The 23,381-nt window shown below is 39.3% G+C and overlaps 2 protein-coding genes across 10 annotated transcripts in view; both read right to left on the bottom strand.

The window, feature by feature from the left end:
• Positions 1 to 2,218: 2,218 nt before the first annotated feature.
• On the bottom strand, positions 2,219 to 16,449 carry C1H1orf115 (chromosome 1 C1orf115 homolog). Its single transcript, XM_026695731.2, has 2 exons — positions 15,846 to 16,449; positions 2,219 to 4,205 (listed from the first exon to the last, which is right to left on the bottom strand). The coding sequence occupies exons 1-2, from the start codon at positions 16,137 to 16,139 to the stop codon at positions 4,086 to 4,088; spliced, it is 414 nt and encodes a 137-aa protein (XP_026551516.1). The 5' UTR covers positions 16,140 to 16,449; the 3' UTR covers positions 2,219 to 4,085.
• A 4,728-nt stretch (positions 16,450 to 21,177) lies between these two features.
• The window catches only part of MARK1 (microtubule affinity regulating kinase 1), a 58,740-nt gene continuing 56,536 nt past the window's right edge, over positions 21,178 to 23,381 (bottom strand). For all 9 annotated transcript variants that reach the window (XM_026695732.2, XM_026695733.2, XM_087933735.1 and 6 more), the window contains one exon: positions 21,178 to 23,136. In XM_026695732.2, the coding sequence (XP_026551517.1) occupies positions 22,782 to 23,136 (355 nt within the window). In that variant the 3' untranslated portion in view covers positions 21,178 to 22,781. The remainder of the gene's footprint in view (positions 23,137 to 23,381) is intronic.

Genomic DNA, 23,381 nt, shown 5'->3' with positions numbered 1-23,381 from the left:
AAGGAAGGAAGGGTCGGATGTCTGAAATGGCAGGCGAATGGCTATGAAGGGACTGGTAGGTAGAGGAAGACTTGACAGTGGTCCTAAGCTCTAATCCAACATGGGGACTATGCCATTTTACCAATTTGGTAAATGAGGATGGGAAAACAATTCTGGAGGTATAGTTTCAATTAAACAATAACAACAACCTTATCACAACAGCACTCTCTGTGCCAGACAAGCATTTCTGCTTTTAATTGTTTTTGTAGAAACCCAGAGGGTTTTGATGAGTTAACTTATGTTTCCCTTATCTTTTAAATAATAAAAGGGGCAGTAGCAAGGATATCAACAATCCATGGTAGGAGCTCTATTTTTGGAAATATTGCTGATTACCATAAAAGCAAGCCTCTTCAACAAGAAGCTTAAAATATAATTTTTCAAACTGTTTTAAAATGTATATTTTAATTGATTTTGTTTGGGGTGTATTTTTTGTAAACTCTGCATAGCCAAAGGAATTAGAAAGTACAGACATTTATTGATGTAACAACTTAAGTCTATGTACTATTTTGTAAAAAGATTTTCTCATTCCCAATAGAATTTGAATTTTTCACAGTAGAGGGTGCTGAAGAGCAGGATAGAAATTTGAGTTATCATAATAGAAATAGCTGCATCTCATGCACGTTCCATTTAAGTTTAACTTAAGATTTCACATTGATTTCTACTTTGAAAAAAAAAAAGTATCTTTAATATGTCTTATTTCTCAGATATATAACCTATAACATTTATAAAGCAAACAAAGGCATCCATAAGGGGGAATGGGCCAAATAACAAATTAATGCCTTGCGATACAAACTATGTAGCTTATGCACTTGGGGCTGGCATCAGGATCCAAATATGAAGGGCCAGGTTTTGCAGTGTGATATCACAAGGACCTTGTGCATCGACCCAGAACACAATTGATCACAAATTAAACAGGTTCCTATTATGCAATGGGGATTAATCAGATCGTTTGAACAAGAATACCTAACAACAATGTGGATAATTATCATTATTCATGATAATTCTGTCATGCAAGTGGCCTTGAAAGAAATATTCAGAAACTGTTATAAAAAACAAAAGGCAGAAGTATTCCTTAAACTCTGGAAATTGAGAAAAATATTAGGAAGAGACTTGAACTGGTTCTTCCCTGATTCACTGGGGTATAATAAAGAAAGGAGGACAATCTCAATCAGATCCGCAAAATTCTGTCTCAATAAAGTTTGGTTCCAATGTGCTTGAGGAATCTGCTTCCTGATCTGGATTACCTCAAAGTCTCTCACCTCTCCTTGCTATTGTCCATGCCTTTCTCTCTCTCCACCACTCCGTTCATACTGTATGTTATATGCCTTTCTCAGAACTATGCTCCATCCATCTGATGAACAACATCTATAAAGCTGCTGTGAGAAACTAAACATTACAGCCATAGAAGACTGATGGTTTTGCCATACAAGATTAATGTCATCAGTCTGCTAAAACAGTTACCCAGGCATGGATTCCTCTTGTTCAGTCTTTCAATTAAAATCTGCTTTCTCCAGCCAGGTTAACGCTTTCAAAACCTAAATGACTTTAATGATATCTGTTCAAAGATACCCTTCATCAATCCTTGGAACTCTAAAATATAACCTAATCTCCTTTTCATTCAACATTAATTCCTTCTAAATCTATCCACACACAGTTCTCCATATCCTTTATCTGTTACCTCCTATCACTTCTGCCTTTGGTTGGGTCATCTGGCTCTCAGCCTTCTTATCCTTTCTAGGCTAATCCCACTACCTGCCCCCCAAGTGAGACTCCGATTCCCCCACTTTCTATTTGTATCTATTTGGGATATTTCCAAGTCAAGCCCATCTCCTCCTTTCCTCACCCATCAGGAAATGGAGAACACCTCTTGAGATGTGTGGATTTCATGGCTGTAAATGAACAGACTATCCCTAGATAATTATTTGATTATCCATGCAACATTTGGAATGAATCTGTATATTCCATTGCAATGGATCATTCTAAGAAACAGAATGATAATGGCAGAAATGTACTGGTTCTTGTCCTTTCTTTTGGGTGGGACTCTTGAGATTGTAAGCTTGAGGAAGGGAGACTGCCTCATTTCTTATGGATCTTATATCAATAATTGTGGGAATCTTTTTGACTAAAGATGAGGAAGAGGGAAGGAAAGTAGACTAACATCATTCAACACAGCCATGTATTCAAATTAATTGGTTAAATGTATTTAATTTTTCTTTGTAAATAATTTTGTTAATATGTTTATTAACAACCTAAAACACAATACAGCCTTAAAACAGTTATACAAAATAAAATCTGAAACATATACTGAAAGCAGAAGCAAGCAAAAAAAAGAAAAGAAGAAGAAGCATGGAAATGAATGTTATTTAAGCCAAAGCAGATCATTTGGGAATAGAAAGACTGGAACCTTTCCACTACACAGATGAGAAAACTATTCCATCCAGGCTGTTAGCCCAGATTCATACTTTTCCAGTGAGATGTATATCTGATTACTTATTATTGGTTTCTGGACCATCTCAGAAAGATAGATTTTATGAAATAGTGTAATAAAAATATCTGTCCTATATAGGCAGGCAACATAAAATCCTACACAGGACATTTTGGCTGCTGCTGCAACAACTCCAGAACTTGAACAATGAAGCAGAGCTATCCATGGCATGCATATACATTTGACATTTCCTTGGAAATTTGGGGTGAATTGAAGTCTCTACAGAGAGAAGCTTTCTCCCCCTTCGCTTAGAAACTATGCCTTAGATCTTCTGTAAGTAGATTTCCAAACAGCGTAATTACTTTGGACTGGTGATTCAGTGCTGGCCTGTTGAGTCTCTTATATCATCACTAGAAGGTCTAGAGAAATGCAATCTATTCCAATAGCTTAGCGTCTCTCAACTTTAGCAACTTTAAGATGAGGGGACTTCCACTCCCAGAATTCTCAAGAGGAGCATCTTACAGACATACAAATGAGAAATAATAAAGGCATGAGTTGCCTAGAAGGGTAAGCATACCTTTCACCACTACGTTAAAGCAATAAGAATAGAAGCTGCTTTAGAAAAAAAAATGCCCGTCTATGTCCCCTATAAAAAAGTAGTTTGCCCAGAATCTCTGCTGAATGGTGAAAACCGAACCCACAGTCTACAGTATCTCTTCTCAATTCATGTGGACTCTGAAACTGCTAGAGTTGAGGGGACTATAGACCAGACACACACTGAAGGACTCCACATTCTGATCTTTCAGTACCATTCTCCCGATTTGCTCCCTTAGTCTCTGCTACACAATCTTTCCTCAGTCTTCCTCCTCACTACCCTACTTGATTTTTTAAAAGAATACATGGGTGACAGTTTATTCCAGACAGTGAAACTGCAAATTTCTGTACTTCATAAGGAGAGTTTAAGCCTATATTTGGTACTATATGAAAGATTCACGAACCATATCTTTCTTAATATTTTTGGGGGGAGCAATTAGTTTCTCTTTTGGAGTCCACATTCTTCTTCAACTCTTCTCAGTTGGTCTGCTTCTCACAATACTCCTCTGGCTAAACATACAGATGCTATGCTATTACAATCTTTCCTAGCATGACATTTTGGAGAAGCTTGTAGTGCTTGTATGTCAGATCATCGGCCAGCATTTTGATGGCAATGTGGTCTTGTCAAAAAAGCAATTACTTCTCTTCTGTTTCCTTAACTTCTGTCCTTTTGCCTTCTCTCCCTCCTATCATCCTTTATCTTTTCCTTTTTTCATTATTTTTTGAATGGACTGAATCCCAAGGGGGTTTATATATGTTTAAATCAGACCCAGTTAATTAGTTTTATACTTTTGGCATTACTTATTCGTTTTAATTGATTGGTATTAAAGCACTTAGACAATCATAAAAACAGCTAAATGTTTTTTACAAAAAATGCAAAACTGGATCCATTTTCCTCCTTCTTCCTTTGGGGGCATTTACAGAAGATGAAGCATATATAAGCAAAGAAGAAATTGCTGTCCTCCTCAGTTGTGTTGATGTCATTGTTGTCTTCGTCATCCTTGTCCTCCTCAAAAAGTAGTCAGATCTATCGCACTGATGTACTCATCGAAACAGCCAAGCCAAATGGTGAAGTGTAGGCTCTGGCCAAACCCTGCAGGCCAAGGATCAGATAGCTGCATCCTTTCTGCAACACTTTGCCCACATTCTGAAAGTAGTGAAAGAACATTATTAGCATGAGGAAACAATTCCCCCCAAAATATTACAGTTTAACAAATATTATTACAGCACAAAAGATGCCAGTTCAGCTCAGTCGGGACAATTCTCTCAGATTCCTAAAATGTCCACTGGTTGGGGAGAATATGGTTGGATCGACACTTAGCCAAGAAGTTAATTGTGTCAACTTGATTCAATCATTGTCTTTAGGCCAACGTATTTAACATCAGGATAAAATCAGGGTTATAGCTTGAACTGCTTTCATGTTGGCTTGCTCCAAATGTGACTTTAAATGCCTGAGCCATTGTTCATCATTCTCATGAAGTGTCGTTGTTATGTGTTTCATTTCTTTAAAAATCTTAAAGATTTTTCTTTCTTTTTCTTCCATGCCTTCTTTTCAACTCAAATGGTTTCAGAGCAAATTACCAATAATGTAACCCAAGCAGTAAATCAACAAAACCATAAAAAAGGATAAAGAAAGACAGATTAAAAAAAACCCAAATGCCAATTTCCATCTGATCTTTTCCCCAGAAAATTTCAGTACAAAAAAAAATAGGCACGATGCTCTAGGGCTAAATCTCATAAGTGAATATTGTGGTGGTTTACATTTTGAAGCAGTTCTGAAAGGCTATGCAGCCACAGGATCCTGGTGCTTTTGCCAGAATGATGAAATAGTCTTACATTGCAAGCTCTAGTTATGCATGCAATATTGTGACACGTGGAAAAGTGGTGAGGCTTGCTGTGATGCTTTCATTAGTCTGATCCTCTTCTTTTGCCTCCCCTAACCCTATTGATCCAAACAATAGCTGGAAGGGGGGGAAAGCAACAATACAAAGTTATTTTAATATACACATCCAGATGCCACACACGCAAAGCATTGATTCCCCATTCCAAAATATCACACTGCTATATTAATAAAGCTGGAGGGAGGTGGGGTGAGGATTTCCTCTCCCCATTCCAGTCAAGGTGATCGGTACCAATTTACAGGCTGGTTAGATGAGAACCTGAACAGAGCAAAATGATCTTTCCCTTCTGAATCTTAAAAAAAGAAAGAATTGCTAAATATTCTGTCACTCATCTACTTTTAATCTATGCAAATATTAACACGTTGTTTTATTGTGCATTTAATGGAACAATTTCCTTAAAAGAGAGAGGTAAATAGAAGAACCAAAGCTGGCACAAGGGACAAAGTTAACCACCAGCCAAGGAAGGAACCCCCTGATTTTCATCCTGACACTTAGTATTGCTGCTGTTGGACTGATGGCTGGGAAGGAGCCATGGCAAGTTCCAAGAAAGGAAAATCCACACCCTTTGCCTCCCTTGTTTCTGCTGTCTGAGTAAAGGAGTGGATAAGGCTCAGGAACAAAGGGCAAGCATTGGTGATAGAATAACATGGAGCTAATGTTAGGATACAACCTCTTCTGAATGATAAATGGCTTTGCAAAAGCATATTTATCATGATTAACTTGGTTGACACAGTTTTTTGAGCTTTGCCAGAACACTGAACTATAAATCAATCAATAACAACAGGCTAGCTTTTCCTGTAACATCAGGCTACATAAAAATTGCTTGCTCAATTTGTGGTGTGCATACTGCCATAGTGAGATTCTTCTTTAGGAAGGAAGTGTTAAGAAAATCAGCAGTACACACCAACGGAGCAAAAGGTGCTGGCCCTTACTTTTTTTTTAATTTCTGCAATTGGGAGATTAATAAAACGAAAATGTCTGTTTTGCCTTGTTATAGTGCTAATCCTTTTACAGCAATTTGATAGAAACTTTCTATATTTTTCTTGTACACAGACAAGCCTTAAGGTCAGCAGGATAAAACAAAAGAGAGGGCATCGTAAAACAATAGTACAGGAAATGTCCTGATAGGCTTCAGTGGTCAGGAAATTGAGATATTGGCAACAATCAAGGACAGTGCTAGACATCACCTGTACGGCATTTAACAGTCCTTGCAATGCTTAAATAGAAAAGATTCAAAGAAAGCACGTTTACTGTTACGTAAAGGTGTGTCTGACTTTTTATCTTACTCGGTTAGATAGTAGTGGAAGGACCCAGGAATGATAAGAATGTATGAGAAAAACAATAGAAAAGCTGGGAGGGGAATTTAAAGGTAAAGGAACAAGAAGGAAGAAAAATATTGAGGTAGGTTTATCCTTTTTAAAAAAATGTAAGACAGTCATGGGTCAACATAACAATATCAAGTACTGCAGCAATGATAGAAAAAAGGGGGAAAGAAGAAGATGGTTTTCTTCTTAACACCATAATAACACAATAGGTAGCGAGATGACAGAATATATATCATATAAAAGGTCTGATATATAAGATGTAAAAGTGTACAATTTCCACCACACAAAACTTATTTAGACAAAACTGCCATTATTACTTTAAAAAAATAACCTTGACATGTAGATTTCGATTCCTATCAGCTAATCCAACAGCAAGGGATTATGGGAGCTATAATTCAGAAGGCCCAAAAGATAATGTCTGTGTTCTATATTAACATACTTGAAATCCTGTAATCTGATTGGCCCACCAGGGCAGCTCACTGATTGGCCCAATTACCTCATTCTGATTGGACAGTATCCCGACCCTACGATTGGCCCGTCGGGACAGCGGGAGATTCAAAGAGCCATCATTGGCCACTAGCCGCGAGCAGCCATCAATAAAAGAGGCTGCCGCGGCTCCCTGGTTAAGACGGATTTTAGGAACTAAATAAAGAGCTGAAAAGTCACACTGGTCTCGAGTCTCTTTTCCCGCGATCCAACAGTGTGGATCTTTCTTTTAAAGTAAGATTGATGTGAAAATACACAAGACCTGAAACATTAACAAAACACCTCACTTTCTCCAGTATAATCATCTAATCATACATCAGATGGCTCCAGTTGATGGTGCAAATAACACAATGGAGAAATCCAGGAGATACTTGAAATGGAATCCAAGCCATTGCCTTTAGCCTAAAAGGTACAAGATCAAACAGCCTGGTGGTCAGGTTCAAAAAAAGCAGCCACAAGTAATTGCAAGATCATCATGAACCACCTCCTTTACTGTGACTTAGTTATTAGTTTATGGACTGTTCTCTGTTACAAGAATGTATGCAGGAAATTGAGGCACTTGATTATAGGTAATATAAATGGTTTTGGTGAATGAATTTTCTGAGTAGGATCCAGTTATAGAACAAACCTAGAATTAAGAAGGAATGTTCCGACAGAGAGAACCATTAACCAATGGAATGGGTTACCTTCAAAAGTTGTGGGTACTCAATCACGGCAGGTTTTTAAGAAGAGATTGGATAGCCATTTGTCCAGAATGGTACAGGATCTCCTGCTTGTGTAGGGGGTTGCTTGCCTCTCTCTTTCTAGAGTAGGGATAGAAAGCTATTCTATCCAATACTCCCATTATTGTTCAAATTGAGCTAGTTAATGTAGTTCAGCAATATCTTGAATATTTTACAATATCCAGAGATTATTGAAAATCTCCTGGTTAAGTGCCAATTGTAGGTCCTAACAGAAACAACACAACTTCATTCTGATATTGCTGTGATTAATAAAGCTAGGAGTACGAACTAGATATTCAAGAGAAAGGATAAGGGGATAACATTATATTCTGATACATAGCACAAAACGCTGTACTGAGAATGAATTATAAACTAAATATATTTCTTTCTCTAGATTCTGATTGGTGGGTCTACAATACTAAGTACAGCTTACATTCAAAAATTTGCCTGCCTTTGGATTAGAGTACTGTATGTAAATATCTCCATACCTCTTTAAAATAGGAGTCCCATTTGCACATCATGGGAGTCAGGGGAATCTAAACATGCTGTGCAGAACTCTAAACAGTACAAATAACTTGTTTAATTAATCCAAGGGGAGTTAAAATTTAATCATACACAATCTTTTGCGGGCTAACTAACTCCATCTCCAGATTAATTAATCTTCTTGTATTGTGTGAACTACTTCATGACCGTTAACATTCCTCCATCCTAACACAATATCCTAGTGTTTCTTATTTATTTTTTTCCTCAGGATTCTTTTCCACTTTTAAAAATGATGGTGGACCAAAAGAGTTTTTGTTTGTATGGGTTTTATTTATCGTTATTCACTGTACCTAAAATGATGCATTCACTGCGGCTACTTCTAATGATTGTTCAATGGGATTTAATTATATTATTCTTCAACATAAGCTGGCAAATAATTTTGATTTGGCAGACTCCTAATAGGAACTTGGAGAACCCCCAGGGGTCTCAGGATCATACTTTAAGGAATTTCTAGAAACCCTTTTGCCTTGATAGTTTTCAACCCGCACAACCGATAAAAGGGGGAAGCAGTGGTTGAGGGTATTTGCCCTCTCCAAATAGAAAGATTAAAAGAGCAGGAACTTGGGTAGCAAATATGTCAGCTGTCCAATATCCTATCAATAGCTTGGAGAATTTAAAATAATGGTTGTGATATGGCAGATCAAGCTGTCTATGATCCTTGCTATTGGTAAACAAAGGTGAATCTGTTGAATTGAGAAGATGAGTGGGTTTTCTCCATTGTACAAACTCAACTATGATAAACTGACTTTCAAGGAATACTAAAATATAGGCAGAGATATCCCCCAAATGCTTCAACTTGTCATTATCTTTTCTTCTGTTCAAAATAGAGGAATCTTAAGACTTCATTGAGCGATATAAAAGCTGATCACATGTAAGGCACAATTGTCACTTTCTTCAGTCTAGCAGCTCAAGTAAGTGACTGAAGCTTCAGAAGCAATTGTGTGCCACAGGAAATACTTGATCACAGCCCAAACAATGAAGCCCTGATCTCAGCAAGGAGCAAAGTAGTGTTCTAAGAAATGGCATGCCTTTCTTTTGTGGTTACTTCCATACAGAGTACAGCAAAAGTTTTGAAGCAGGACATGAATATTTTATCAAGAGCATGAGCATACAAAACCACAGAACTCAAATAATTTTTCTTTTGGTGGTTACAATTGCTAAGTCAGATGATCTGCATACAACAAGCCTATTATCTCCACTATGTGAGTCAAAATATTGAATTTAACTGATCACTACAACAAAGCGGGCAATCCCAGGGTTGCATGAATCCCCAGTCCCATTTATTTTGCAGCCCTCGGGCTTTCTGAAATCACAAGCTCTGGCATGATTTTCAAGTAGAAAATGAACATTCCAAGTAATGCATCCATAGGAAGCAGAAGTCTGAAGCAGACCAATTCCTCAAAGAACAATTCAAGAAATCTGTAGTAGCTTAATATAACTGAATGGCAAAGAAACACTTGCTTCTCTAAACGAAAATAAAAAAAAAATTGGAAAACTCTGGGTCACCCACTTGCCATCATGGCCTTGTCAACTGAACTCTCAGAAAATGCTAATGCAGCCCCCAGTTATCAAAAACTGTCCTGCACAAATTGCAGTGATCATGGACAACCCTATATCTGTTATGAGAGCTTTTTCAGCCTAGTGCTCTGTAAACCCTCAAAATCTTGGCCATAGTAGCTGAGACAGGCTGAGTGGAATAACTATCTTAAAGATATCAAGTTGTCCAAAGATGCCTTAAAATTGTTCTCTCATTGCTTCTATTTCACTGGATGATGATCAGGGTGGGAAAACATGTGGTCTTCTAGGTAGTGTTGGAACACAATTCATATCCTTTCTTACCATTGGTTATGCTGATTAGACCTGAAGGACATTAGACTTCAACAACATTTGCTATATTTGCTATATTACACAAGGATCATCACTAGATCCAGACTCAAATTTCTAGCCCCAGCCAAGAAGTTAAATGGGCGATCTCAAGCCTTCATTATCTCTCAGCCTGTTTTATAGACCTTAAGCCAGGGGTCCCCAAACTTGGCAACGTTAAGACTTGTTGACTTCAAGCCTAGCTGGCTGGAGAATTCTGAGAGTTGAAGTCCACAAGTCTTAAAGTTGCCAAGTTTGGAGGCCTCTGCCTTAAGCCTTAAAGGGATTGTAAGGGATAACAAGACAGGAATAAACTGCCCTACATTTTTTGGATACAAGGAACCATATGAATGGAAAAATTAAATAAACAGCAGGAATAACATGTGAAATGGTGTGTCAAGCTGTAATAAGTTAATGCTGATGTATTCTCTAAGTTGCCATCTAGAAGCTGTTCTGAAAAGAAATGTTGTCTGTTTTGCTGCTATTGTGGGAGGAAGATGCACACTTTTTTGCTAACCAAAGCACTGACAAAATTAAGATGCCAAGAAAAAAGCAACAGAAAGATAAAAAAACCATCTGCTGTCATATGGATTTGCTTAGAATCTTTTCCATACAGAAATGACACATCCCTCCCTAGATCTCTAGGTAAACATCAACTTCACTTTCACACTGATCAAAATAGTTTCTTTTGAAGAGAAAAAAAATGCCAACCAACTCCCACGCTATATAACAAGCTCTTTGTTGTTCAGAGATCATCCTCATTCTGTTTCAGGGCTCCACATAGTATCTAAAACATCTCATATGCAGATTCATATAAATAAAGCCGCATATTTATTTAGACTTTACCATCTCTATACTGCAAGACACTTTATGTAGTTCACTGCAAAAAGAAAAATTAGGTTCCCATATCTAGATTCCCATATTTAGATTGTACACATCTATTCCTTGGGTCTACTACCTTTGCATTCTTTTGGAAGAATAATTTATTTTGCAATTCTTTTTCATTCCTGATTTACCTATGGTTATTCTACAGGTATTTTCACTAATTTTACTTTTTTCTTCCGTGTTGCATGATTTTCCCTGCACTCACCTCTGTTCTTCCATAATTACCATTCACTGAAGCATAATATGCATCAGCATCTGATGCATTTTTATTTTCATATATATCGACTACAACACCTTCTGATAATACTTCCATTCCTAATTAAATCTACATCTGTTATTCACATGCCTAGTCTTTTAAAGCATCTGAATTGCAAAGATTTTAATGCAGGAGTAAACAATTCCTTGACACGTTTTGGTTTTCATTTATTATGGCACAAAATTTCATAGGCTACAGCCCACTTTATTATATCGGTGGAGACTTCTCTTTCTCTCTCCCTCTCCCCACCCCTCCCCTCTCTCTCGTCAATACATTTGTCTGCGTGAAAGGTAACTGCGTGAAAGGTAATTTTCTGTCATGCACACTCTCAGGGCAGATCTGCATTTTATGCCTGGCCCGTTAAGAATACTGCGCAAGCCATTCACCCCTTCCTGCCTACAGCCTTTTGAAAATGAATTCTGCAGGCATATAGAATAGAATAGATAGAATAGAATAGAATAGAATAGAATAGAATAGAATTCTTTATTGGCCAAGTGTGATTGGACACACAAGGAATTTGTCTTCTGTGCATAAGCTCTCAGTGTTCTGCTGCTTCAATTCAAAACTACACTGCTCAAAAAAATAAAGGGAACACAAAAATAAGACATCCTAGATCTGAATGAATGAAATATTCTTATTAAATACTTTGTTCATTACATAGTTGAATGTGCTGACAACAAAATCACACAAAAATTATCAATGGAAATCAAATTTATCAACCCATGGAGGTCTGGATTTGGAGTTGCACTCAAAATTAAAGTGGAAACAAACACTACAGGCTGATCCAACTTTGATGTAATGTCCTTAAAACAAGTCAAAATGAGGCTCAGTAGTGTGTGTGGCCTCCACGTGCCTGTATGACCTCCGTACAATGCCTGGGCATGCTCCTGATGAGGTGGCGGATAGTCTCCTGAGGGATCTCCTCCCACACCTGGACTAAAGCATCCCCCAACTCCTGGACAGTCTGTGGTGCATCATGGCGTTGCTGGATGGAGTGAGACATGATGTCCCAGATGTGCTCAATTGGATTCAGGTCTGGGGAACGGGCGGGCCAGTCCATAGCATCAATGCCTTCGTATTGCAGGAACTCCTGACACACTCCAGCCACATGGGGTCTAGCATTGTCTTGCGTTAGAAGGAACCCAGGGCCAACCGCACCAGCGTATGGTCTCACAAGGGATCTGAGGATCTCATCTCGGTACCTAATGGCAGTCAGGCTACCTCTGGCGAGCACATGGAGGGCTGTGCGGCCTCCTAAAGAAATGCCATCCCACACTGTTACTGACCCACTGCCAAAACGGTCATGCTGGAGGATGTTGCAGGCAGCAGAACATTCTCCACGGCGTCTCCAGACCCTGTCACGTCTGTCACATGTGCTCAGTGTGAACCTGCTTTCATCTGTGAAGAGCACAGGGCGCCAGTGGCAAATTTGCCAATCTTGGTGTTCTCTGGCAAATGCCAAACGTTCTGCACGGTGTTGGGCTGTAAGTACAACCACCACCTGTGGATGTCGGGCCCTCATACCACCCTCATGGAGTCTGTTTCTGACTGTTTGAGCAGCCACATACACATTTGTGGCCCGCTGGAGGTCATTTTGCAGGGCTCTGGCAGTGCTCCTCCTGTCCCTCCTTGCACAAAAGCAGAGGTAGCGGTCCTGATGCTGGATTGTTGCCCTCCTACGGCCTCCTCCACGTCTCCTGATGTACTGGCCTGTCTCCTGGTAGCGCCTCCATGCTCTGGACACTACGCTGACAGACATAGCAAACCTTCAGGCCACAGCTCGCATTGATGTGCCATCCTGGATGAGCTGCACTACCTGAGCCACTTGTGTGGGTTGTAGACTCTGTCTCATGCTACCACTAGAATGAAAGCACCACCAGCATTCAAAAGTGACCAAACCATCAGCCAGAAAGCATAGGAACTGAAAAGTGGTCTGTGGTCACCACCTGCAGAACCACTCCTTTATTGGGGAAGTCTTGCTAACTGTCTATGCTTTCCACCTGTTGTCTATTCCATTTGCATAACAGCATGTGAAATTGATTGTCAATCAGTGTTGCTACCTAAGTGGACAGTTTGATTTCACAGAAGTGTGATTGACTTGGAGTTACATTGTGTTGTTTAAGTGTTCCCTGTATTTATTTTGAGCAGTGTATTTTCCAACCTGACCTTTCTTAAGCCTTTCAGAGCAGATGGTAGCCAACACTTAGTCCTGTTCTAATAGGAGCCCCACCCATGATTAGCGGCCGTGCTTGGCATACTCCAGTGGTCACTAGAGGCTACCAGGTTGCTATGTCCTCTCCCAGTCAGCAGTCTCCATCTTTTGATTTTATAATCTTCTAGTTGATCCAGTAATGAGTTTTTGTGAATAAACAATCTTCAATCCCAGAAGCTCAGGCTCCTTTCAACCCTTATATCCCCCAGTGGCATCCTTTCCATTTCTGGCCCAGGTGAAGCCTGATTCTTTTGCTTTCCTCCCCCTGCTCACAGGACTGCCAAACTTCCCTTCCCTTTATTTTTCAAATAATGTTGCTACTTAGCTATTCTAAAACTGGATTGCCAATTTGTGCTTTCCACAAAGCTTCCATGCACCCACAGGAAGGAAAAAAAACCCACCCCAACTTTTTCCTTGTTATCGTATCATTTAAAACTGCAGTATAAATATGACATATGGGAGTGGGGAGAAAAGAAATCCACATAAGTGGCAAAAGAAATAATGTGGGGAGGGGATAGAAGGCATCTATGTAGGGAAACTACTGAGAAAGCGAAGACAAGGCATGGGGAATAATGGAAAGAAAGGCAGCCACTGATAGATACAGTGAAATCTGCCTTTCCTTCCTGGGTGGGAGGGTAAGAAGCAGGAAATGATCAGTCAGGTCTTGCAGTGCCTCTCTGGTACCCTATATTCCTTTGGCCTGAAGTCTTTTACAGGTGGACCTCACTCAGTGACTGCCCTGCCGAATGACTGTTCAAAGTTACATAGCTGGCTGGAAAATTCTAGGAGTTGAAGTCCACAAGTCTTAAAGTTGCCAAGTTTGGGGACCCCTGTTCTATATAGTGGCCTTCACTGAATCAAGGAAGGAGTAGTTATGATGGGAAGATCATAATAATGTCAATAATTTCTAAATTACAGAGTCCACTGCAGTAAACAGGATTGAGGATTTAATTCAGTGACAACCTTTTCTCCTTGTTTCTGAAATGGAGATTATATTCTAGAATGGCCCTAAAACAGTTTCTAAAAAACTCAGCCATCATTTCACTTGTTACCATCCTACAAACACATAAGGCAGGGAAGGGGAAAGGGGTAAAAATGTTAGAAGTGAATAAGCCTTCATCCATGTTGGTACTGATCCAGATCGAACCATCACCCTTTTCTTTTTGCATGTGCCCAAAATAGGACTCAAGACATGACAACTGCAATCCAAGCCATCCAATGACCACTCTTTCCTACAGAGATTAAAATGTTTGCTACAACCGAGCAAATTATCCATTATTATATATATTGCAGATCTGCCAGGAGTATGTGTAAGTTTGCCATTGGCAGAGGCTGGCTCAGTGGCATTACAAGATGACCACCTTAATGTGGAAGATGCTGCCAGTTAACAATCCTGAAAGGGGAAAAACATTAAATTTCAGCATCGGATGACTTTTCAAAGGCTATTTAAACTTCACAGTCTTTTTCCTTTACAAAGTAACAAACAAAAGGCAGGAAATCCTTTCACTTGAACTCCCCTGTGGAACATCCGCTTGGAGAGTGAACAGAAACTCCGACCTGCCACACCTTACACACACACACACACACACACACACACACACACACACAGAGCTTCCTCACAAAGCTTCTTTCAAAGGACACCCCGTCCAAGACCGCCTCAGTCGCAGCTCCCTGGGAAGCTCCACTCATTCGCCTCCTATCTGAAGTTGTGTGGAGGGGGCTTATTGGTCGGGACTGCAGTCCAACCCATCTAGTGACCACTCTTCCGATACTTAAGGTGCATGGTCCAAAATCTTCGCTCTCCTCCAGCGGCTCTCGGAATAGGAAAGTTCTCGTAAAACCCTTGCATTCCGCGAAAGAGGAAAGTAACTGGTCTCTGAATTCACTTTGGCCTTTAAACTCTGATAACGGAAAGGGGAGGATCTGTCTCTAAACCAACTCCTGTAAGCACTACAAAACCTGCAGTTTCGTTATTTACACCCCCCCTTTTCTCTTAATCCCCCTTTTTCTCGGGGTAGTGTCTCGATCCTCAGCCATCCAAGTAGAGTTGTTTGGAAGTTGAGTCATGGCAACGGGGCTTCTTTTCTCGTAGGTTCAAAATGTTTCGCTGCTTATTCCGCTCCTCGGAGAAGCGAAAACGTTTCGAACACCCCCACCCACACCAGAAGCCGAGTTGACACGGCACAACTTCCAGATTGGATCAGATGACATGGCAGCAGGGTTCCAATATCTAAGAGGCTGCCACAAAGAAGTTGGGGCCAACTTATTCTCCAAAGCACCGGAAGGCAGGACAAAAAGCAATGGTTAGAAGCTAATCAAGGAGAGAAGCAACTTAGAACTAAGGAGAAATTTCCTGACAATTAGAACAATTAATCAATGGAACAAGTTGCCTCCAGAAGTTTCAACACTGGAAGTTTTGAAGAAGAGATTGGACAACCGTTTGTCTGAAATGGTATAGTTTCCTGCCTGAACAAGGGGTTGGACTAGAAGACCTCCAAGGTCCCTCCCGACTCTGTTATTCTGTCCTGTTCATCCGCCCCAGCGGGGAGGGCCAACGCGAAGGCTCCCCGAGCACCCGAAGTCCCGCGTGTTACCTTGCCGTATTTCTTAAGTCTCCTCTTGCGCGCCTTACTTGCGCGCTCCGTTTTCCTTGGCGGCGGCGGCTGCTGCTCGCCGTCCCAAGCGAGAGGCTGGTAGTTGTCCGGGAGGGCGGCAAAGGCCACTGTTTTGGAGGCGCAGCCAGACAACTCCTCTTCTTCAGGCTGGCCTTCGGCAGCCGTCGGGGTTTCCACTTCCCGCCGTTCCTCCTCTGCAAGGATGGAGACCTTGTCCTCCGCGGGGTTGCGCCGCCGGCGGAATTTGGCCCTCAGAGAGCCCGCCACGGGCATCGCGCTGAGGGAGAAAGGCGGGGACGCTTTCGAAGCCTTCCTTCCCCTGTATCCCCCCGAAACAGGCCGCAGAAGTTCCCTTCGCAACTGAGCCCGACAACAGGTGGAGCTCCAACAGGCGAGCGCGGACCTCTGCCGGGTCTCGCCTCAGGAGACAGGGAGAGGCGAATGAGGAGGGCCCTTCTTCCTGGGCAGGGATTTTGCCAGCACCTCTCCAGAGTTCAACGTCCAGCCTCGCGTTGCACTGTTGACACTGTCAGCCAGCACAGTCTTGGCAGCTCCTCCGGGCTTCCAGCGCCTGACCGTGCGCAGGAATCCAGCGCTGGGATTTGTATGATCAGGCCAGGAAGGAAAGGCTGGGCCTTTTTTTTTAAAAGGCAGAAATGTCCGGTAGCTGAAACCTCTTTTTTCATCGGATACTAAAGGAATTTGCTTTGGAATTGGAAGAGTTGTGGTTCCAATTGCCCTCCTACTCCCCCCCCGCCTCTTCCTTTTGAACCTTTGACTATGTAATCTGGTGGTTTCAACTTTCTAATAGAACAAGTAAAACTAGAATTAATAAGATTAGGTAATTAAAAGTTATGAATCCACTTCTGCAGTTATAAAGGCCTACTTGAAAATAAAGAAGCCAGTTTCTCAGTGCAGTTCAGAAATGAGAGAAGTGAAGTTCTTATGTCTGGGAACAGCAGCTAAACCTTCCTAGGTGATCATGAAAGCCCCAATTCACAAAGCATTAGGTTGGCTTACAGTGAGGCTTTAGAAATATTTAACGGCTTATTTTGCAGAAGCTGCTGCTTTGAAGTCCTTTTTGGCTCTATGGAGCCAAGTCAAGAAATACAGTGTCACAGTTACTGCTATTTCATTGCAATTTCCCTTCGCTATTAGTTTTATCTCTTGTAAGTATCTGTGGTGCATGTAGATCGTGTATATTTTGCTATATTTTCCTGCCTCTAATAAGTAATCTTATTGATCTCATCAAAATGAAATGAAATCCAGTTAATATTTAAAATATGAAGAACCTCATGAGCAACTTTTAATCTCTTGATTTTCTGGCAAAATGGAAGTATTGATTTTTTTTTTAATTTCTTAAGTTTGATTTCTTAAGTACCAGATAAGCTCCTGATATTTGCTTTATTGGAAAATTTATTGAGTGAAAGCAATAAAATGGTTTATTGCTTTTGTTCAACATATTTACCTGTCCAGTTTAACCTACATTTTTACTGTTTTGGTGACTTGTCATCCAAGTACTAAACAAGACCATTTAATTTCTATATTGAGGAATGTGCTGAGACTTTCATGTTTTAGTCATTTGTCCATGTTACATGGATTTGATGACAGTTCAAATCAAGGGTTTAAAATATTCTCAGCCAGGTTTACTCCTGTTAAGTCTCCTCTTCTGAAAATAGCAAGAAATCCAATTATCTTTTACAAGTCAATAACCTTTTGTAAACAGCTCTTGATTGACTTGATTTTGACAAATTTTGTCCTGACAAAATTAAGTTAATTACAGAGAGAAAGAGAAAAGAAAGTATATTTATGAAACAGGAGGTCCTCTTAACAGGAGGTTAGTAATTGTACAATGGCTAAACTAGACCTGCAATTAATCCACATTCTATTTATTATGCAACAGGCAGGCTAGGGAAGCCTGAGCAGCCATTCCCACCACTTTCTATTTACATAACAAACAAACCAAGAGGCTGGTTAATTGAATTCATATAATCAACACTCAAGCTTAATTTAGCTCTCATAAAAGAACTCAGGGGAGTAAAAGAAAAAAAGATTTAGAATAAATACCACCATTCTTTTTCAAATTTCTAGTGTGCTTTCCATGCAGACCACATTGTTTTATAATCATGTTGCCTGTCTGAATTCCCAATAGTCATCCGGCAATAACAAAATTCAGAGTTTGAGATATATCAGTGCACAGTATCTATAAGAAATTTGTAGCACTGTGCTACGAACAAACTTCCGTGGCTTTAGGGTTCTATCTTATATTGTATGCTATGATTGCTTCTTTAGTTATATCCTGCTTGCAGAAGTTGATTCGCAACTTTCTGATTTCTTCAGACAGTTACTATAGGAATTCAATACAGTAGATCAAGTACAGTATTATCTCATGCCTCAATGTCCAACTGCATTAGAATTTCCAAATACTAAAAAGAATCAAGAATTACACATTCCCCCCCACCCCAAAGCAATCATCAGAAAGTGCCACAAGGAGCAGTTCAGTTTCTGATGCTCATTGCAAGAAAATGTCTACCTATGTATATTCTGAGGTTGAATGAAAATACACAGACCTGATCTCTTGACTTAAAATTGCTTAAAAGAACAGTAGGCATCCGGCATCTGCAGGTGAACTACAAGTTCATTCTGTACCATTTGATGAGACCCAGGATACCTGTACTGGTAGTCCTTGACTTATTATCATTTTAGTGACCAAAGTTATGACAACACTGAGAAAAGTCATTTACAAATGGTCTTCACTCTTATGGCCATTGCACATTTCAGCATCCCTGCAGTCACATGATCAAAATTTGGGCACTTGGCAACCAGCATGCATTTCCAACAGTTGAATGTCTTGAGGGTCACATGACCACCATTTACAAACTGCCCAGGGGCAAAGTTAATGGAAGTCAGATTCACTTAACGACTGCATGATTCGCTTAACAGCTGCAGCAAAAAAGATCATATACAACAGGGCAAAGCTGACTTAACAATTGGCTTACTTAGCAATGGAAATTTAGTGCTCACTTATGGTTGTAAGTTAAAGACTACCCATATTGAACAAATCAAGCTGGAGATCTTTCTCAAGATGCAAATGATTGGGCTCAAATTCTCATTTTTGGACAAGTTTTTATTTATTCATATGTCACATTTTGATCTGCCCATCTCCCCCTGAAAGGGTTTATGCAAAGGCTTCCCTGGCAAATTTATAAGGTTGGAAGAAAGAAAATGTCTACCCAGCACTAAGGTGGATGCATTCAATTACAGTGGTGATGGGTGCATCAGTGGAGGACCTGAATAACCAGGGTGAGAGCAGAAAATCTAAGTGGTCACTGAATTAATGGAACTTTATATATTTCATAAACTTTTTAAATATATTTTTTCCTAGGGTCCATTTTCCACATTCACTTGCCTACTCACGGAAAATAATAGCTGTCATTTGCAGAGATTCATTTAAAAGGATTCTTATCATATGAAAGGAGACCCGTCTCTCAAAATGAGAGTGGTTACCCTAGGCTGCTGATGCCTTATCTGATGTGCGAAGCAACTAGAACAGAGGTGTCCAACCTTTCACCTTCCCTGGGCCACATTAGAAGATGAAAATTTGGTTTGGGCCGCACATAAAATAAAATAACAGTAACGATACCTGATATCCAAAAAAACCATAGAAAACATAGTTAACATATTAAATGGAAATGAAGTTAGTGAGATGTTTTTATTATTATTTATTAAAAATTATTTATTTTTTATCACGGTTTATCACGGTTTACTTTCCGACCAAATTTTGCAGGGGGGAAAGCTCGCCCGCCTCGCGCCTACCTTTCCTCCTGCAAATGGCCCGGGTGGATGAGGCAGGACTGGAAGGCAGAAGCAGCAGCGGTGGCAGCAGAAGTGGCGGTGGTGGGGGCAGAAGCGGCGGCGGCAGAAGCAGCAGCGGCGCCTGCCTCTCCTCCTCCTCCTCGCTGGCTCTGGCACAAAGGTTGGGGTGGGCACTGGGCCGCATTACAAGGCGATCTGGGCCGCATGCGGCCCGCGGGTTGGACAAGCCTGAACTAGAAGATAAAATCTTCAACAATTTGTGAAGATTTTCTAAGCAATTAAACCTCTATCTATCCAAAGCTCAATGGTCTTGTTTTCCCAAACAGGCAAATTCTTTAAGCCAAATGTCTTGATTCAGCTTTATAGCTATAATTATTCAAAAAGTTGCTTTATAACATTTTGTAGCACTCAAGGCATGCTACACTGAGATTCTGTGGAACTTACATAGTCACAAAAACTAAATTAGTGAGGTAAATCTGGTTAAATGTAATTTAAAAAATGAAGCCTTTTATAATCACTGAATTAGTGGCTATTTGAAACCCACATTATCTCTCCATACAAATCTTTTGTTTGGCTATGTGGATCTCTCTTTTTTGCACTGAATGTTCATTAATGCCTGAAAGCCATGTCAGGAACAGTTATTAGCAACTTTGGTCTGAAAATATAAAGAATTTAGACTATATTGTTTGCACCTACATTTAAACCCAGTGGGAACTTTTTGTAGGACTTCTACATGATTCTAAATGAAGCATCTGATTATAATTAAATTACAATCTCCTACATACATTTCAGATGTTTTGAGGCAGAACTATATTACAACTTGGTTTTGGTTCACCAAACAGAAAAAAACCATTCACTCTGGTGTGTATACTATAGCTATTCTACTGGCATGGGTTTCCACATTGTACTAAGTTAAAACCAGCCAAATAACATTAAAATTTAACATTATGTGCAAGCCAAAACAATTTGGGGCTATGGATTGTAAGGAATGTGGCTTTGGTGATCAAAAATGCCTATACACACATCCATACTAAGGCATAAAGCTGATGTAGATTATTCCACATTCATTTTTCACCACTGAAAAAAATCACCATTGTTTTTTATTTCTGTTGTTAAACTTCTAAGTACACTTTGATAATATGGTATACAAATGTGCTATATAAATCTTTTAAAAGGAAGTTAATTAATGTAAGAACTGGACTTACAAAACCGAATTACTTCTAAAAATAAAAATACATTCAGGCTAATTTTATATAGCTGTTTTGAAATTAAAAAGGAAATTTTGATAACTCTGCAAGTCTCGTCATATAACTGAAGTGGCATGGGAGATTTGCAATCAGTGGATGGATGGATATTCACAAATCTCTAAACTTCTCCTGATGCAAAATATGAAACCATTACGTCTTCCCTCCCCTTTCTCACAATTCCTTTGTGAACTACATCCAGTACAGATTGCTAGATAAAGAATAAGGCGACATATTTGATAGTATGGAGATCTGTTCAAGTAAGTTTTTAATAGAGTGCACCAGTGAATGTGAATTAGGATGACTTTCATTAAAAAAAGTTTAAAGGAATACCAGATAAAAAGGAACACAGTTCTTTCTTGCCAAAACATCATCTGTTTCCTAAGGCAGTACATGTTCATTGCTGAGCAGAACTGTTACAGAAGAGCTACATCACAGTACAGTACAGCATCTCAAGTCCATCTGTCAGAAGCCATTTTCAAATGGCACATTTAGCTACACTTACAGCCTTCTAAATTCAGGTTACAGAGTTTACCACATTTTTTTTGCTTTTTGCTTTTAAATAAAGTGATAATTTGGGGTGATTTTTCTAATCTTTATAGGAGTGTGCAGATGGGATCATATGTTGAAGTTACAGAAATTACAACATTAAATAACATTGCACAACCAACTGCTATGATTAATTCAGTACAAGATAATCAATATTAAAAATGTACCATGTTCTAATGGTTTTGCAGTTTGAATCACTAATTATGAAGGGGTTTTCTTATCTAGGCAACTGCCTGCATACAGCTGCACTTCATAGGTGTAATGATTTATAATAAATACAAGAAAGTGGGCAAAATATCCAAAACTCAAAGATACATGGGAACAGAATTCATACAATCACATCAAACAATGTAATAAACAATTTAGGCTTAAAAGTATATGAAGATCCATGTATACTTTGGGGGGAATTATTCTAAAAACCAGTTAATTCCTGAGGTGGCATTTAACATTAATTGTAATTTCACAATTCTTGTGCTATGAAAATCTCAATATGAAGGTAATATTTTCACAAATTGGGAATTGTAGTCTTCTGAAGGTAGCAAACAGTATTTCATACTACAATATAGATATGATGTATATTTTTACTCTAGTGAATCATTGGACCCAAGGATCTAAGGACATTTAAGATTTCAAATAAACGTAATCCAACATTTTACTTTATTCCTTAGTGTGTTTCAGAAACCCATTTTCTTCACTGTTAAGTGCCAACACTGTAAACATGTTTGCATTTTTTTTTGTCTGAACTAAACACTATTTCTTAAGGGATGGTAAGAGTGAAAAGGGGAAAAAGAAGTAATAGGGTGTAGACTACCTGCCAACTTTCTTTTATTGAATTTATATGTGGTTTGTTACAAAGTAAAATTGATTAAGCTACATTTCTGAAAACCATTTTTGTGCATTTTTTTAAAACTATGGAGAGTTTTTTAAAGAAAAAATGCATGGTAGAGGTAAGATTTATAAAAACCACAAAAAATGAGGAGGAGAAAAGACTAGGAAGAAATTTTCAACTCAAAGTAAACATATTTCTGTGCTGATGTCTAAACAACTATACAAGGTCTGTATTTAAGCCTTCTTACTATACAACTTTGTGAACATAAAATGAACAGAATGCTCTATGTACTTACCTGTTTTTTTAATGTAGGTCATACAGAATTAAATTTTACAATTCAGAATAACTATGTATAACCTTATTGCAATAGGGACAATCTCTACATGGGGAGTTTCACAGGCCAATCGTATTAGGCATAACCAGTACATTCAAAACATAAGCTTGAATCTTCCCTGATCCCAGAAATGTTATTTCTCTCTACAGCTTAAGCTCATTTGCTATTTTGGATGCAATGTTTTTAAAGGCAATAGAAGTTCCCGATATTCGCTTGAAGCGGACTCCGTTGAGTGAAAGGCGTGGCAATTTGCATACTTCCATCTCCCACTGAACAAGGCTATCTTGTCGCGCATCCCCATGAACACAGAAGAGCAGGAATCTTTCTTTTTGCTCGTAGTCACAGTTGTTAGCATCTAATACTTTTCGAATTTCTCTCATCATATCGTTTGGGTCCATGGAACTCGTTGTTTTCATACTCCAGGTGAACCTCAAAGACCGTGGCTTGGAATCTTTGCCATCTTCTTTTTCTCTTTCTTTTGGTTCCCCAGAAGTACTCCTGAAAAGATAAATAATATTTATACCCAAACAAAGGATTGGGTCAAAATATCATTTCAATTACAATCTTGTTGCTAAAAATATCAGTGTAACTCCAAAGGAGACTTCTCAGCTGTTGCCAATTTAGCCTTCTTTAGACTGGCCATCTGAACTCTGTACAGGGCTTTGAAAATACACAAAACAGAAGAGAAAAAAAAAACATGCTTAAAAAGCAGCAGGAAAAGGCAGCTACCCTGTTGTTCTCTA

The sequence above is a fragment of the Pseudonaja textilis genome, chromosome 1, assembly GCF_049901715.1.
Source record: "Pseudonaja textilis isolate UNSWEBS1 chromosome 1, rPseTex1.2, whole genome shotgun sequence".
Taxonomy (NCBI): domain Eukaryota; kingdom Metazoa; phylum Chordata; class Lepidosauria; order Squamata; family Elapidae; genus Pseudonaja; species Pseudonaja textilis.
The sequence above is the reverse complement of the archived record's forward strand: the minus strand, read 5'-3'. Positions and strand labels throughout refer to the sequence as shown.